We start from the raw sequence: 17,154 nt of genomic DNA, 5'->3' as shown, positions 1-17,154 counted from the left end.
GTGAACCATTCTTCTGAAGGAGGTCATCCTACAGCTTAGAAGTGACACAAAAGAAGGCCTTTTCCTTAGGATTATGGGAATGGGCCTTTGAAAGTGGAGAGATTCTGAAACGGACAGCCAGGTGTTCCCCTTTTCCTATTGGACATAAGCAGGCCAAAAACCTTAAATAACATATTTTGTAGCAATAGAAGAGAATATTTATCGCTCGGGATAGAATTGTGGGGGTCCTTGGTACTCTGCTATAGGGACACGGTGGCTCAGTGGCTGATGCTGAGCTTGTCGATCAGAAAGGTCGGCAGTTCGGCAGCTTGAATCCCTAGTACCGCGTAACGAGGTGAGCTCCTGTTACTTGTCCCAGCTTCCGCCAACCTAGCAGTTTGAAAGCGTGTAAAAATGCAAGTAGAAAAATAGGAACCAACTTTGGTGGGAAGGTAACAGTGTTCCGTGTGCCTTCAGGGTTTAGTCATGCCGGTCACATGACCACGGAAATGTCTTCAGACAGTGCTGGCTCTTTGGCTTTGAAACGGAGATGAGCCCCGCCCCCTAGAGTTGAGAACAACTAGCACACATGTGCCAGGGGAACCTTGAGCTTATCCTTTTTGCATATTTTTTTTAAAGGAATTTACTCATATACTCTACATATAGTGGCACAGTAGTTAGAATGCAGAGGTTAGAATGCAGTATTGCAGGCTAACTGCCCACTTCCAGGAGTTCAATCCTGACGGGGCTCAATGTTGACTCAGCCTTCCATCCTTCCGAGGTGGGTAAAAGGAGGACCCTGATTGTTGGGGGCAATATGCTAACTCTAGACAGCATAGAGAGGATTATAAACCACTATGAAGTAGTATATAAGCCTAAAGTGTTGCTGTGTGATCTAACTCTACACCCTTGCAAAGCCACACCTGAATTGATTTACGTGGGAAGCTTTTGTGTTGCAATGTTAAAGCCGACTTGTTAAACAGCTTTAAGAAATGAGATGGTCCTGCTGACAATTTAGGAACATTTTCTCACACTCTGAGAGGTAACTCAGCATAGGAGCTGTGGCAAAAGGAAGAACCGTGTCCTTGTAAGTAGTTCCTCCGTTGCTTTGATTTAACTAAGGTTGGGTATCCTAAAGGGACAACTGGATTTTTAGATAATGCAAAGGTGTGTGATTAGAGGCTTCCTATGAAATGTCTTTTTTTAGTTTCTCCTTCCAGGAACTAATTGTATTATTAATCATTTTTGTTTACTTGTAATTTGTTTATACCAAGACATCTTCTGAGAAGTTTTAATATAGCTGTCACTGACATCGTTTTTCTACTGTAGATAGCTGATCTTTTCCTAACAGAACAGTTCATTAGTGGAATGGCTTACCTCCAGAAGTGATGGGTGCTGCAACACTTTTTAAGAAGAGATTGGACAGCCATTTGCTTGAAATGGTATAGGGTTTCCTGCTGGAGCAGGGGTTTGGACTAGAAGACCTCTGAGGTTCCTTCCAATTTTGTTATTCTGTGTTTACTGAAGCAGAGTCACTAGAATCAAAGACTCTCGACGTTTAATTTTGCACTACTTCTCCAACTTATGAATCTTCACTTTACTCTGTGGATTAGCCACATCAAAGTACAGAGTTCCAGACACAAATTATTACTAAAATCTGATAAAAACAATTTAAAATGGAATTGTATAAAATATGATTTAAAATGAAATTGGAATAAAATACAATAATTTAATGTATAGATAAAGAAAATGTGATAAAATTATATTTCAGTATCACCCCTACAGTCTACCCCAATCAGTCCCGATCTCAACCAAACGATTTTGTTTAAGTCTTGTGCTGTGTTAAGTGTCATTTTCAGATTCTGGCCACACATAAGCTAAGTTGTTTTGATATGAGGCTCCCAATGGGTCCTTCGTTTGGTATATGGACCACAGTATCTGTCTCCCATCCACTTATACAAGCAACAATCAAATAGGATGCAATCCAGGCCTTCTACCTTTCCCCCTCTGCAAATGCAGAGACATCCATTGTAGGGTACAGAACTGTGATGGCAAACCTATTGCATGTGTGCCCAAAGTGGCATGTGGAGCCATGCCACCTAGCAGAAATCTTCCAGATTTCTGGTGCATATGCGCACATGACGGTTACTTTCTGGCTGATGCACATGTGCATGCTGGAAACTGGAAGTTCATTTTCCGGCACGCACATGCCCCCTGGGCTGCTCCTCTTCCGGGTTGGGGCCCAGATGAGCATGTGCATGTATGCGAAGCATGTGCGCCCACGAGAATTGCTCCCTTTTTGGTGCTTGGTGCTGAAAAGGTTCGCCAACGCTGGTATAGAATGATATGAAGCTTTAAAAAACCTGATTGAGCCGGTATCTTCAGCGTGATGGAAATGGCTCCCTTGATTGCTTCAAGGTTGAGCTTACGCTTTGATTTAATGTATGGGGATGTAGCTGTGCTTGTGGTAATAAAATGAGGAGAGCTGAGGTGGCGCAGTGGTTAAATGCAGCACTGCAGGCTACTTCAGCTGACTGCAGTTCTTCAGTTCAGCTGTTCAAATCTCACCGGCTCAAGGTTGACTCAGCCTTCCATCCTTCCGAGGTGGGTAAAATGAGGACCCGGATTGTTAGGGGGCAATATGCTGACTCTGTAAACCGCTTAGCGAGGGCTGAAAGCCCTATGAAGCGGTATATAAGTCTAACTGCTATTGCTATTGCTATTGACATGGAAAAATGCTTCTTGTTTTCCTTCAAAGCCATATAAACAAGAGGACCACCTACCTTGATCCCAGAATGGCATTCACCGTGGAAGACAATCCCATGAAAAGCAACATGAAGCAGAAGTATGACGGCAACACCACGGCAATGGAAGTACTAGAAGGCCGAGACTTGAGTGACAAAGTGATCATCATCACAGGAGCCAATGCAGGAATAGGTAGGTGCAGCCAACCCTTCATTCAACCAGCATTGAGTGTTGGACCTTCCTTCCTTCTTCCCTCCCTCCCTCCTTCCCTGTATGCATGTTGGATCCAAACCCGGACATTTTTTCAGGTGTCAAGTGTAGGTGTGCTTGCTGTATTTTTCCATAGCATGGTAAAGGTGCTTGCCTTGGATTACACACCCACTTGTGAGGCCAAGAAGAGGTAAGGTTTAGTCATTGGTGAAATTCAATTTTTTTAACTACCCGTTCTGTGCGCGTGGCTTGGTGGGCGTGACAGGGGAAGGATACTGCAAAATCCCCATTCCCTCCCCACTCCTGGGGGAAGGATACTTCAAAGTCTCCATTCCCTCCCCACTCCTGGGGGAAGGATACTTCAAAATCTCCATTCTCATGCCCTCGTCACCTCAAGGCTCGATTACTGCAACACACTCTACATGGGGCTGCCCTAGAAGAGTGTTCGGAGACCACAGTTGGTCCAGAATGCAGCCGCGCGAGCGATATCGGGTGTACCTCGGTACACCCATGTTACACCTATCCTCCGCGAGCTGCACTGGCTCCCCATTGGTCTCCGGACGTGCTACAAAGTGCTGGTGATTACCTTTAAAGCCCTACATGGCATTGGACCTGGATATCTGAGAGACCGCCTCCTGCTACACACCTCCCAACGTCCGATAAGAACTCACAGCTAGGCCTCCTCCAGGTGCCGTCGACTGGACAATGCCAGCTGGCAACCACTCGGGGGAGAGCCTTCTCTGTAGCTGCTCCGGCTCTATGGAACGATCTACCAGCAGAGATCCGGACCCTTCCCACCCTCGTGGCCTTCCAAAAAGCCACCAAAACCTGGCTGTTTCGACAGGTCTGGGGTTGCTGATTTTTTAAAATCAGGTCCAACCCCCAGTTAAGCCAAATGTATGTTGTGTATTTTTTAAACTGTGTATGTTTCTTTCCCCTATGTGTTATTTTATTTTATTTCGTATTTGTAAGCCGCCCGGAGTCCTCCGGGATTGGGCGGCATATAAGCTCATTAAATTGCGAATTGAATTGCATTCTCTCCCCACTCCTGGGGGAAGGATACTTCAAAATCTCCATTCCCTCCCCATTCCAGGAGAAGGATACTGCAAAATCCCCATTCCCATCCCACCCTGGGGCCAGCCAGAGATTGTATTTGCTGGTTCTCCGAACTATTAAAAATTTCCACTACTGGTTCTCCAGAACCGGTCAGTACCTGCTGAATTTCACCCTTGGGTTTGGTTCAGGAGCTGCTGATAGGTACCATAAATCTACCCATAATTGTATTTATGCTGCCTTTCCGGGCCATCTGGATATTGCCCTCTTCTGGCTGACCATCTAAACTGCATCCAAGAAAACAATCTCATTAGTTTCAACTGAAATTTAGATGCCAGGATAATTTATCTGCATGGGAACTCAGTTTCTTAATTTCCAGCTTTTTAAACCACTGGAATATTTCTTACTTTGTTGGGGAACAAAATGCAGATGTATGATTGCCTTGCGACAACGGCAAATATCTGTAGCTCGGGTGTAGGATGAGGGTGGGAAATTTGTCCTCCGAGTTTATGGGTTGGTTTCTGAATGTTTTGTTGCCAGGCTAGGTAGTAAAACATTCAGAAATGAACCCACAAGTTCGAAGAACAAACCTCCCCCCTCAGTAAAGTTGTCCACCAAAAGAAGAAATGAGGGAATCTTGTTTTTGCTGTTTTGGTGTTTAAATAAGGAACATTCTAGATTATTTAAACACTCTAACATAGTGCTAGGGATGTGGTGGCTCAGTGGCTAAAACGCTGAGCTTGTCGATCAGAATGGTCGGCAGTTCGGCCGTTTGAATCCCTAGCGCCGCGTAACAGAGTGAGCTCCCGTTACTTGTCCCAGCTTCTGCCAACCTAGCAGTTTGAAAGCATGTAAAAAATGTGAGGAGAAAAATAAGAACCACCTTTGGTGGGAAGGTAACAGCGTTCTGTGCACCGTCAGTGTTTAGTCATGCTGGCCATGTGACCACGGAGGTGTCTTTGGACAGCGCTGGCTCTTCGGCTTTGAAACGGAGATGAGCACTACCCCCTAGAGTTGGGAACGACTAGCATATATGTGCGAGGGGAACCTTTACCTTTAATCTAGTGCTATTTCAATATGTCAGTCCTTAGTGTTTCCACCCCAGGGGAGGTATTATAGTTCCTAGCATTCTTTCCAGGTGTGGTAAAGGTTGGTTTGGAGTTCAGGAAAGCTTTTGCTTAGTACTTAATCTCCCCTAATTACCAATTATTCCTAGTGTGATTAAAGAAAATGGTTGTGTGAATGTCAAAAGACTTCAGGAGCATGTCCCAAAGGTGCTTTTTCAAAAGGCAACTGGACTTTCTTTGTTTTTCTTTGAAGTCGTCTCGTTTCTCATCCAAGAAGCTTCTTCAAGTGAGAACTGAAAAGTGAAGAAGCTTCTTGGATGAGAAGTGAAACCTCTTCAAGGAAAAAAACAAAGGGAGTCCGGTTTCTTTTTGAAAAACCACCTTTGGGGGGCAACCATGATCTGGATGACTGAGAATCTTTGTGGAGCTTTTAGGATCAACAATCTAGTCTCCTGCATTAATGCATTCCATCCAGCAATTAATCCATGTAATAAAATCAACTCTTAATTTTTGTAAACTTCAAGAAGTTCTGTAAAAGAACTTTTTTTTTTTGGCATTTCAGTAAAAAAAAGGTGAAATGGTCAATCTCAATTTCTTATTATAAATACATTTTTAAAATGTTAACCTCTTGGTAAACTTGTATTGTTATTTCTTTTTTATTGGCTCTGCTGCATAGAAAAACAGGATTAAAAAACGCTATTATGGTGGTCCTTGACCATTTTTGTAGGTTATTTTTCTTTGTCCTCACTAGAGGGCGCTGTTGCTCTTTAGAAAAAATAATATTGGCGGATGATCGCAAAGCTCTTTCAAAGTTTGACCAAAACAAAGATTAGTTTTGACTGGGCTATTTTATATTTTAATTGCTGGTGCTAAAGTTCAGAAGTGGAAAGGTATAGGAACTAATCTCTACTAATAATTGAATTCAACTTTATTGGCAAACATGCCTGGCAGGATGAAACACAGTGTGAGTTAATAGCAGCCCCGTATTTTTAACTGAAGGCTAAGATGAATGTAGTTATCAAAGCACTAACCTTTGTCTTTATCTAAAACTTTGTTGTACGTCCTTGAGATCTCATGTAGGGAGTTCTGTATGTATGCTGCAATCTGTCTATGGTCTTATAAGACCTGTGTGGTACTTCTGGAATTCTTTGTTGCTTTCCGAAACAGAATAACCGAGTTGGAAGGGATCTTGGAGATCATCTAGTCCAACCCACTGCTCAGGCACGAGACCCTATACCAGTGATGGCTAACCTTTTGGTTGCACGCAGAAAGCACATGTGTCTGTGCGCACCCTTAATGCAATGCATGCATGACCCCCTTCCCCGCATGCCCCGCCCCACTGCGCATGCACATGCGACCTCCGTGGGCACTCCACATGCATGCACAACCCCTGCACATACGCTCTGTCCCCCCACATGCATGTGCAACCCCGTGTATGTTCACATGACCCCCCCCTGCGCCCCGCCCCTGCGCATGCACACATGACCCCCTACGTTTTTCTGCCTCCACGAATGCACGGCATCTCCTGCATGCACCCTGTTTTCCTGTGCAGGCGCAGCAGAGACCCAAAAACCAGCTGGCCGGCAGATGGCACGCGCGCATGCGCAGTGAACTGAGCTGGGGCAACGGCTCCTGTTGCGCCAGAGAGGGCTCTGTGTGTCACATGTTCACCATCACAGCCCTATACCATTTCAGTCTATTGGTTGTTCAGTCTCTTCTTTAAAAGCCTACAGCGATGGAGCACCTGCAATTTCTGAAGGCAAGCTGATCCACTGATTAATTGTTGTAACTATCAGGAAATTTCTTCTTAGAGGTTGGTTTTATCCTTGATTAGCTTCTGTACATTGCTTCTTCTTCTGCCTTTAGGTGCTTTGGAGAATAGGTTGACCCCCTCTTCCATGTAGAAGCCCCCTCAAATATTGGAACACTGCTATCATGTTACCCCTAGTCCTTTTTATTAAACTGAAAAGGTTTTCTAAATTCAGGGAATCCTCATTTTATTGCCTACCTCATTTAGCAATCACAATTACAGTGGTGATATAAAAGGAACGTTATGCCCAGTTATCACATTTGTGACCTTGGTAGGTCTGTAAAGTAAAGGAAAATTGAAGTAAGATTATAACCACAGTTGCAGTTTCTCTTAGTGACCATTTTGCTGGTTATAATTGTTACTAAACGAGGACTACCTGTAGACTCACATTTTGAAAGGCTGGAAAGAAAGAAAAAATAGACTCCCTGCATGATACCTCTACTCTTTCACTAAACCTTTTTTGCCTTTGAGATTTAACATAATTGAAAACCTGTGTGCAACTGTATAAATGTGTTGACCTTCATTTCTGCATGAATTCATTTCTGCATGAATTCATTTCTGTATGAAAAAAGTGTGGACTACAAGTCAGAAATGGAATCTTAACTGTCCAATTAAACATCATTTTGTTTTCAGGTTTTTTTTTTAATTTAATTCTTATTATTCCTGAGTGAGTTTGAGAGAAAATATTTAAAAATCAAGGAAAAATACTGCAGTGAAATCCATAGACACCAAAGGGGAAATTAAATGCTTGGTTCTCAATTTTTAGTTATTTGTTCCTTCTACCTATCATGGAATTTGAGGTTGAGATGGAATGGGTAAAAAGGTTTATAGAACTCAGCTTCCAGAATTCTTTCCCATCTTTAAACTTGATTACAAGTCACATGGCTAGGGAAAAAAATGAAGGCAGAATTTAGAATGAAGAGATAGATAACATTCTGAACTATTTGTTGTGACCTGCCAGCGGCCAACAGAGCTGGCAGCAGATTCGGACAGTGAGGAGGAAGATGGGCCAGTCCTGGAGTCTGGAGAAGGCTCTGATGAGGGCTCTGTGTTGGAGGCAGAGAGGGGCCCAGAGCCGTATGCAAGCTGTCAGTTGCCTTCAGAGTCAGACATCAGTGAGGCAGATGAACAGCTGGAGTCTGTTCCCAGTGTGTGCATGCGCAGAGTTGCCAGACGAAGGGAACAGTTAAAGAACAGGGGTCGACTTGGGAGTACGGCCACAGGTGGACAATGAATGGCCTCTCTCAGAGGAAATCAAAGAGGTGAGAAAGGGGAGTGGAGTTTTAAGGAGACATTTTGTTCGCTTAATTGGTTCTTGACTCTCCGAGATTCCTTGTCAGGTTTTGTAGATATCAGCCTGTCAGCTCTCCAAGCTAGATAAGGTCTGTGACTGTAAATCCTCCCTTGCTGGATGTGAATGAGCAGAATTCACTGTAAATTAATGAAAGGGTTTTTTTTGTCAGGACAAGGAGTTTGCTTCATGCTTCTTGGGAAGCCTAGCTCAGAACACTACTGTCCAATGTCTCTACCATGGAAATCCATTGGAGATCCCTCCCCTGCCGCTGCCACACACACCCCAGACCTGCTTGGATCAGGCCCATTTTGAAATAACACAATTTCTTCCCAATATTTTTCAGAAAGAAAAAAAAATGAAGCACAATGTGTCATGCTTAGCCCTGGAAAGACAAAGAAAATCCAGCCAAAGTTCAGTCTTTTATTGGCTTACACCAAATAGACAGAATCTTGCCGAACTAAATGTTTACTGTTCTCTCCCTAATGGATACATCCTGAGAGATTCTGCAAACCGGTTACCTAACTCTCTTCCTCCGTCTCCTATCCAGTTTTAGGTTCTTCTGCCTAATGTCTCACAACCCCTTTCTGGATTGTGCTCCTTATTTCCTGAGAAATTGCCGCTTCATGTGGTCCATCATCATCCAATGTTTCTGCATTTGCCCTCTCTAATAGTTGCACAAATCTGTAACTACGTTCTTGGAAGTTTCTTTTGCAGGGGCGTCTGAACTGCATGTATTTTCATTTTTGCTTTGCTTTGAAGTTGTATTAACTGTGCAGCTGCTATTGTGAGCAGCTGCACCAATACGGCAATGCCATTATAGGGTGGCATCTGCTTTCGAAGAAATCGGGAGGAGAAAGCATTCAAAAGTGATTTTTAGATTCGATTTCCTCTCTCAACCCTCTCTGTGCCGCCTTGTGGTTAGGGGAAAGCTTTTTTTTGTTTTTTTGTTTTGGTTCAGTCGATGCCTGAAATGGAAACAATCAGTGATGGTACACGAAGTATGCAAAACTAGGCGATAGGTAGCATTTGTGTTAAATTTTACTTTGTCAGAAGGCAGACACATGCTGCAGAGAGAAAAATGAATTGGGATGCAGTCATTGGAACCAAAGTGGCAGATGTGATCACATTTTTCTGGATTAAGGGGGGGGATCTGTGTAAATTGGTATTGGAGGTGGAATGATTAAAATTGGAAGCGAAGCTGAATTAGAAGTCTTGTTTCCTTCCTCCATATTCTTCTTCACCCGTTGCGGTTGGCAGGTCATTAAAAGTGGGCCGCAGGTATCATAAGCCAGAACTTATGGAAAAAAATTCTAAAACTGAATAAAGTTTATGCTAAGTTGGTTTCTTAGACTCCACGGTCCTTCCAGAGGTTGATGGAAAAACTTATTTAATGTCCTATCTTCTGGCTGGATCACATCGTCGGGAATGTTTCTCTGAGCATCGTAAGGGGATTATCTTGCTACCTAGACGCTGCATGTGTGATACGCTTTTCTGAAAGTGGAGATCTTCATCAAGAACTCTGTGCTTATACTTGGGAGGGTGCTGTGGCAAATAACCATGAATAATTTCTGTATCTTGAAAGTTTCTCCAGAGCAAATGTTAGGCAGCATTTGTTCTTTATATGAGAAAGGAGTTTCAAAAGGACTGAGGTTGGCAAAACATGCAGTCCGTGGTCAAATATTTTAAGAAATGTTCTGTTGCCTTTAACATTGCTGGCATTTGATTCCTGAAGCACCAATTTGACTTTTCTAGAAAGAGAGAGAGAGAGATGGAGGGAGGGAGGGAGAGAGAGAGAATGGGGGGGGGGTAAACAGAGATGACAGAGGGAGGGAGAGAGAAGGAAAGAGAGAGAAAGAGACACACACAAAGAGAGAGATACCTATTTCCCATAGGGAAAAAAAAATCAGTGGGAGCCACAAAACCTGGGTAGGCATGGCAGGTGGGGATGATGTCCTGTGACTGGATGGGAGTGAGTGATTGAAAGATAGATAGAGATAGATGGAGAGTGATAGAAGGAGAGAGAGAGAGGAGAGGGAGAAAGAGATGACAGGGGGACGGAGGGAGGGGGGGAGAGAAAGGGAGAGACAGAGAGAAAGAGACACTCACGAAGAAAGAGATACCTGTTTCCCATAGAAAAAAAACACCGGGAACCACAAAACCTGGGTAGGCATGGGGGGGGGGGGTTGTGATAGATAGATAGATAGATAGATAGATAGATAGATAGATAGATAGATAGATAGATAGATAGAAAGATAGAGTTAGTAGGTAGATGATAGACAGATATACATAGATAGATGATAGATAGATAGATGATAGATAGATAGATAGATAGATAGATAGATAGATATAGATAGATAGATACATTGATTTTCCTATCTAAAGGAGGCATTCAAATTAGCAAGTTTGTTTCTGCAGCCACAGCTTACACAATTATTTTCACACTCTTTAATGCGAAAAAAGTAAATGCTTCTAACCTATTTTACAGTTTTAAAGTTAACATTGAAGGCATGATATTTTTCATAGACCAAAACTAAAACAAAATTAGTTGGAAACAAGGTAGAACAGTACACAATTAAAAAAAAACAATGTAATTGTGGTGCAACAGTTCTCGATTGCTTAAAACAATCACCCGGTAAATGAACATCAAGTGACTTTTAAACTCGCTTGAAGTCAGATATTTTATGAACCAGTAGCTGATCAGATATATTTTTGCAGCTGAAGATCAATTGAAACACAGAACATTCAGAAATAGAAAATAAGCAAATTTCATTGCAGTCTGTGCCTTAGATAGTATATGTCATTCTTGGGAATATTTCGGAAACCTTAGAAGCCTTTGGGACTCAATTTTATTCTTTTCTCCAGAAATAATCTAATGAAATGAAATGTGACTTGCTTAATTATAGAGATACATTTTGAATATATTTTTTTCCTTTAGAATCCTGAATAACTACCTTTATTATTAGGGCTATTGCGCCATTCCAACCCAAAAGAATTCTGAGTAATTTCCATTCTGGGAGTTCAAGTCCACATGTCTTAAAGTTGCCAAGTTTGAAGACCTCTGGTGTAGAGGAAAGAGGAAATGAACATGGTTCATGTTCCATTTTGTTCTCGAAGTTGCGCCTATTTCCTGAACTCTTGAGAAAATGTGTTGGCTTAATGCTCGAAGAATCCAGCATCTAAGTTTAGCTGACGAAACAGTCTTCTAATTTCATCTGGGTTGAAATATGCCTTTTTAATTTTAGGAAACTGCGTGTATTAATATTGCACGATTGTACTTGCCAAAAGGAGATTTAAAACATGCAACTAATTTTGTTTTTCCTTAATGCTTAATTAGTACTCTCTTCTGCAGTTGGCCTGCTCACAGGAACTGCAGAGGAATGGCTACATCTGAAAGACCATGCTAATACGAGGTTAGATCCTGTTTCTTCTGTTTCTGGGGCAACAAAAAAAAAAAAGCATATTTTTATACTCACAGGTGTCATTGTTTCTCACCATTACCCCAGAAGGCAACTTCTGCCTTTTGTTTTAATTGCAAAAAGTAGGTAACCATTTTTTCTTTGCTCTAAATGTTCTTTTAATTCTTGGTTGTAAAATAAAAATTGCAGGTTGTAGGTTGGGCAAAGTAAAAAAAAAAAATCTAAGCGGGGGCTATGAAAGGAGCAAAACATAATACCTTAAATGAGGAAAATGAAATTTCCGGCACTTTTAAAGTTTTTCCTAAACTAATGGCAGCTGGGAAAAATGGCTGACTAGCCTTGTGTAAAACTCCACTTTGTATTTCGTATTTGGTAGCAGGAACTGTGTATGTCTAGTTTAATGAAAAGAAGGCCTAGGGGAGACATGATAGCAGTCTTCCAATATTTGAGGGGCTGCCACAAAGAAGAGGGAGTCATCCTATTCTCCAAAGTGCCTGAAGGCGGGACAAAAAACAATAGATGGAAGCTAATGAAGGAGGGAACCATCTGAGAACTAAGGAGAAACTTCCTGTCAGTGAGAATAATCAACCAGAGGAATGGCTTGCCTTCAGGGATTGAAGTGCTCCATCGCTGGAGGCTTTTAAGAAGAAACTGGAAATCCATTTGAAATGGTATATAGGGTCTTCTGCATGAGACCTTCAAACTCTCTTTCAACTCTGTTATTCTATCCTGTTATTATTATTATTTTTTTGCAACACTGGCTGAGATTATAAAGGTGAAGGTTCCCCTACAACATATGTGCTTGTTGTTCCGGACTCTAGGGGGTGGTACTCATTTCTGCTTCAAAGCTGAGGAGCCAGTGCTGTTCGAAGACATCTCCGTGGTCATGTGGCTAGCATGACTAAACATCAAAGGCGCACAGAACACGGTTACCTTCCCACCAAAGGTGGTCCCTATTTTTCTACTTGTATTTTTTACGTCCTTTTGAACTGCTAGGTTGGCAGAAGCTGGGACAAGTAACGGGAGCTCACTCCGTTATGCAGCCCTAGGAATTCAAACCGCTGAACTGCTGACCTTTCTGATCAACAAGCTCAGCGTCTTCGCCACTGAGCCACTGGCTGAGATTATACAGGTCCCATTGGCTGAGATTATACAGGTGTTTAAAGATGTAGATGTGATGAATATAATTTTATATTAGGCTCTTGAGCGGAAGGTTGCTGTGTTATATTGAACGGTTCCTGAGAAATTTTGCTTTGAAAAACTTGAGAACTTTCAGTCAGAGTTTTAAGACCTCTGCTTCTAAAATTAAAACCCTGGGATGCTGTTTGTTGCATTCAAGTCAGACTTCCCACAGTTGAAATCTTTGTGGAAGAAGACAGAGCAGAGTAGCACACATACATGCGTAAGTTCTTTATCATGGTCAATGATCCATGCCCATTAGCAGGCAAAGGAAACATAAACACAAATATTTCATCATGTGAGACATATTAGTTGATGAATCTTGGCTGCTGCCATGGAAAAACTTGGTGACAAATATTGCTATAGTAGTGTAGAATTAGAAAGTAGAAATCCTGTCTAGGACATGGTTGCAAAATGGGTGCAATAAATGAGTTCCTTAGTTCCCTTTGAAAATTACAGTAGGGCAGTAGAAGAGTGACCGTTTCAATTTCTCCTGAACCCCATGGAAAAATCAGTTCAAATAAGGGTTTGGGTTATTTTAGTATCCACTCAGCAAGAAAATGGATGGCAGAATATTGTGCCATGTCCCCACAAAGTCTTTTCTCAACCTAGGGAAACTGATCGGTGAAATATTTGGCTGCCTCATTGGGACCCCTTGTAATCCAGGTTCTACTGTTGTATGGATCCTACTGTGTCCCCTTGAAAGGATCCTACTCTGAATCTACACTTCCGTGTCAGGAGTTCTTGAAAAGAACCCAAAATAAAATGGTAGATTGTTTATTTACTTATTTCATCCAAAGCCTTTATGTGGCTGCCCAACTCAACCACGTTGACTCTGAAGGGCTAGTGAAAAATTCAACAAAGGAATACAAAACCATAGTCCGTAAACCTCTCCAAAAGCGGTTAAACCAATTAGAAAGAACCAATTAAGCAATATAATGGAAGTCAAAAACAAAAATGACAGCATCATCAGTTTAGGGATCTGACGTATTATAAAGGCTTAGAGAAGGATTGAGGTCTTTGATGACTTTGAATGGACCAGCAGACACAAGACCAATGAGATGTCAGGAGGAAGATCTTCTAAGATAGGGGCTACTACTGAGAAGACACACCACCTAGATTCCATAAGAAGGCATTGTTTCAATACCATTATGTAAATGTCATTTTTTAAAATTATAAGTAGTCCTTGTGTTACAAAAGTTTATTTAGTATAATGCTCAAGTTTGGCTGCCTCATTGGGGGCCCTTGTAATCCCGGTTCTACTGTTGTATGGATCCTACTGACCTCCAACTGGTGTATCAGTTCCATAATATGTCATCAAACTTCATTTTTGGTGTAGTGACAATTGTATTCTGATGTATCCTGTGTGTTGTGACCGAGGCTTCCCAAGAGCATGAAGCAAAGTCTTTATTAACCTCTTTATTAATTTACTGTGAATTCTGCTCATTCACATCCAGCAAAGTCTTTCAAGGGAGGATTTGCAGTTACAGACCTTATCTGGCTTGGAGAGGTGCCAAGCCGATATATGCAAAACTTGGCAAGGAGCCTCGGAGAGTCGCAAACCAATTAAGCGAACTAATAGTCTGCTGCAAACTCCACTCCGCTTTCACTCCTTTTATTTCCTCTGGGAGGGTCCATTCATCGTCCACCTGTGGCCTTACTCCCAAGTCGACCCCTGTTCTTTAGCTGTTCCCTTCGTCTGGCAACTCTGCACATGCATACACTGGGAACTGGCTTCAGCTGTTCATCTGCCTCACTGATGTCTGACTCTGAAAGCAGCTGAAAACTGGCACACGGCTCTGGTCCCCTCTCTGCCTCCGACACAGAGCCTGCATCAGAGCCCTCCCCAACCTCCCCACTGTCCGAATCTGCTGCCAGCTCCACTGGCGGGCCACAACAATGATACTCATTAAAAGAATATATTTTTTATGTCTCCAAAGCGTTTCTCTAGAATGATGGTTTATTTGTAGTGCTAAGCCATAATAAGGTGGTTTGTTTTTAAGCTCAGCATGATGCCTGAATCAGATACAAGAAAACAGGAGCCAGGACAGACTTCACTTTTTAGAATAGGTTTAGAATGGAAAGTTGATATCTTAGGTTAAGGTTAGTTCACAGCCTCTAATATATATTTAGTTCCTGCATTCATTTACCAAGGTGACTTTCTGCACTATTAAAAAAAAAACATTTAAAAATCTGATAGCAAACTATTTTAAAACTACATCATGAGTTTAAAACTCATGATTTAGTCAAATGTTTACTGGAAAAGAGGGCTTTAATGCTGCAAGGAAATAGCTGGTGTGAGAACAGGTACCACCCCTGTGAAGGTACGTTCTTGAATATGAGATAATGTAAGTCAAGCATTAATGGGACCAGAATGATAACCTCTACACAAGATCTTAATAACTAGGGAGATTCTTATCAAATAATGAACAGTAAATGGCCAAATTCTTACTGATCCCTTAGATACTTTATCTCCTAAGCCTTTTGAGGCATCAACATTTATAGATGGCTTTCTAATTTGTCTGGGAATAGTTCATAAGCCAATGAAACTGTTGTAATGAAGAAACTGCATCTTGCCATAACTGGCTCCAGGCAATATTCTGGCTATTACATTTTGGGATCATTGACCTTTCTGAGCGGTTCTCAAAGGCAGCCTCATATAGATAATCTTACTATATCAAAATATTCCGCCTTTTATCTCCCTCTGCCCAGCGATCCACCTAGATATCTCAATAATTCTCTGAAAATACCTATTAAATTACACATTTTTGTGCCTAATTCTATGTGAAATACATTTCTGCAATTTCTAAAGAGAAGTAGATGATTTAAATGTTTAAACTGGAACTCTATGTGGTCTAAAAGCTCTGTGTATACAGATATTTATGCAGTCTATATAAAGTTGGCATGTACCATGTTAAAGTACTTTTTATTCCCACAGTAATAGATATCAAAATTCTACCTTGCCTTGGTCAAACCAATTTTTTTAAAAATGAACAAATCTTAATATACTTGATGCTGGCTTTTATTTTAATGAGGTAGACTTAGAAAATAACAATGGAATTTAGCAAATATATATTTGCTTATATTTCATCTTCATTTTAAAAATCTGTGCAAAATGCATGTGTTTTGTAGAAGCATATCCAAACTATTAAGCACGATATAGTTTAAGTTTTTGGCCAACTTTACAGAATCTAGTGCTTTGTAAGTATATGGTTTGCCACTTCAATTCTTAAAGTAGACAAGTAATGTGAAATAGGTACTTCTGAAAAAAGCATTCTGCTTTTCTTGCATTAGGTTTATGATCGACTTAACCAGGGTTTTTTGAAATGACATTTAATCATGGTTGGATAAGTGACACATCATGCTAATTCCCAAAGTATGTTTTGTTTACAAATCACAATAATGATGATAGTATCCATTTCAGTCGTGTCCGACTCTTGTCAATTCTATAGGCCAGGTCTTTCCATACCTTCTGATCTTACACTACTGGAGAAGACTCCTGCGAGTCCCTTGGATTGCAAGGGGATCAAACCAATCAGTCCTGGAGGAGATCAACCCTTACTCCTCTTTAGAAGGCCAGATCCAGAGATGAAACTCAAATCCTTTGGCCACCTAATGAGAAGGAAGGACTCATTGGAGAAGAGCCTAATGCTGGGGAAGTGCAAAAGAAGAAGGGAACAACAGAGAAAGAGGTCGCAGGATGGAGTCACAGAAGCATTGGGTGTGAGCTTAAATGAACTCCAGAGGATGGTAGAGGACAGGAAGGCCTGGAGGAACGTTGTCCATGGGATCATGATGGGTCAGACATGACTTCACAACTAACAACAATGCTCTGGCTGGTGTCAGCTTTGATGGAAGCTACCTTAAAACTAAATCCTTCAAATTTCCTAATTTCTTAGGGGCCCAATTAATAAGTTTCTTGATTTAGTCATCATCTGATAGGGAATTGGGATGGGAAACAATGTTGGGTTCTCAACAGTTTTGAGGCATGATTGGGTTAAGTTGAATAACTGGAAAATGCAGAATGTTTTTCTGCTTCCTCAAAATATTCCTGGTGTGCTCTAAACCCCAATAATGCAATCTTGTTCCACTTTTGAAAAATTCTGTCCAGTGCTTGATGTCTCCATTGAAAAGAGTCTCTGAGAAAGATGATTGTAGGAAGAAAATATGCTGGCTGATACTCTTATTCCTTAAGATGTACTGTAAAGGTAAAGGTTCCCTTCTCACATATGTGCTAGTCGTTCCTGACTCTGGGGACAGTGCTCACTTCCGTTTCAAAGCTGAAGAGTCAGCATTGCTGAAGACGTCTCCATGGTCATGTGGCTGGCATGACTAAATGCCAAAGGCTCATGGAACACTGTTCCTTTCCCACCAAAGGTGATTCCTATTTTTCTACTAGTA

The 17,154-nt window shown here is 41.6% G+C and overlaps 1 protein-coding gene across 3 annotated transcripts in view; it reads left to right on the top strand.

The window, feature by feature from the left end:
- The window catches only part of WWOX (WW domain containing oxidoreductase), a 576,922-nt gene that overhangs the window by 12,889 nt on the left and 546,879 nt on the right, over positions 1–17,154 (top strand). For all 3 annotated transcript variants that reach the window (XM_087728466.1, XM_087728467.1, XM_087728468.1), the window contains exon 4: positions 2,738–2,916. In XM_087728466.1, coding sequence (XP_087584592.1) covers positions 2,738–2,916 — 179 coding nt within the window. The remainder of the gene's footprint in view (positions 1–2,737; positions 2,917–17,154) is intronic.

The sequence above is a fragment of the Thamnophis sirtalis genome, unplaced genomic scaffold (assembly GCF_051295495.1).
Source record: "Thamnophis sirtalis isolate CommonGarterSnake01/CBP01778 unplaced genomic scaffold, rThaSir2_p1.2 scaffold_14, whole genome shotgun sequence".
Lineage (NCBI taxonomy): Eukaryota > Metazoa > Chordata > Lepidosauria > Squamata > Natricidae > Thamnophis > Thamnophis sirtalis.
This window is presented reverse-complemented; position numbering and strand designations above follow the sequence as displayed.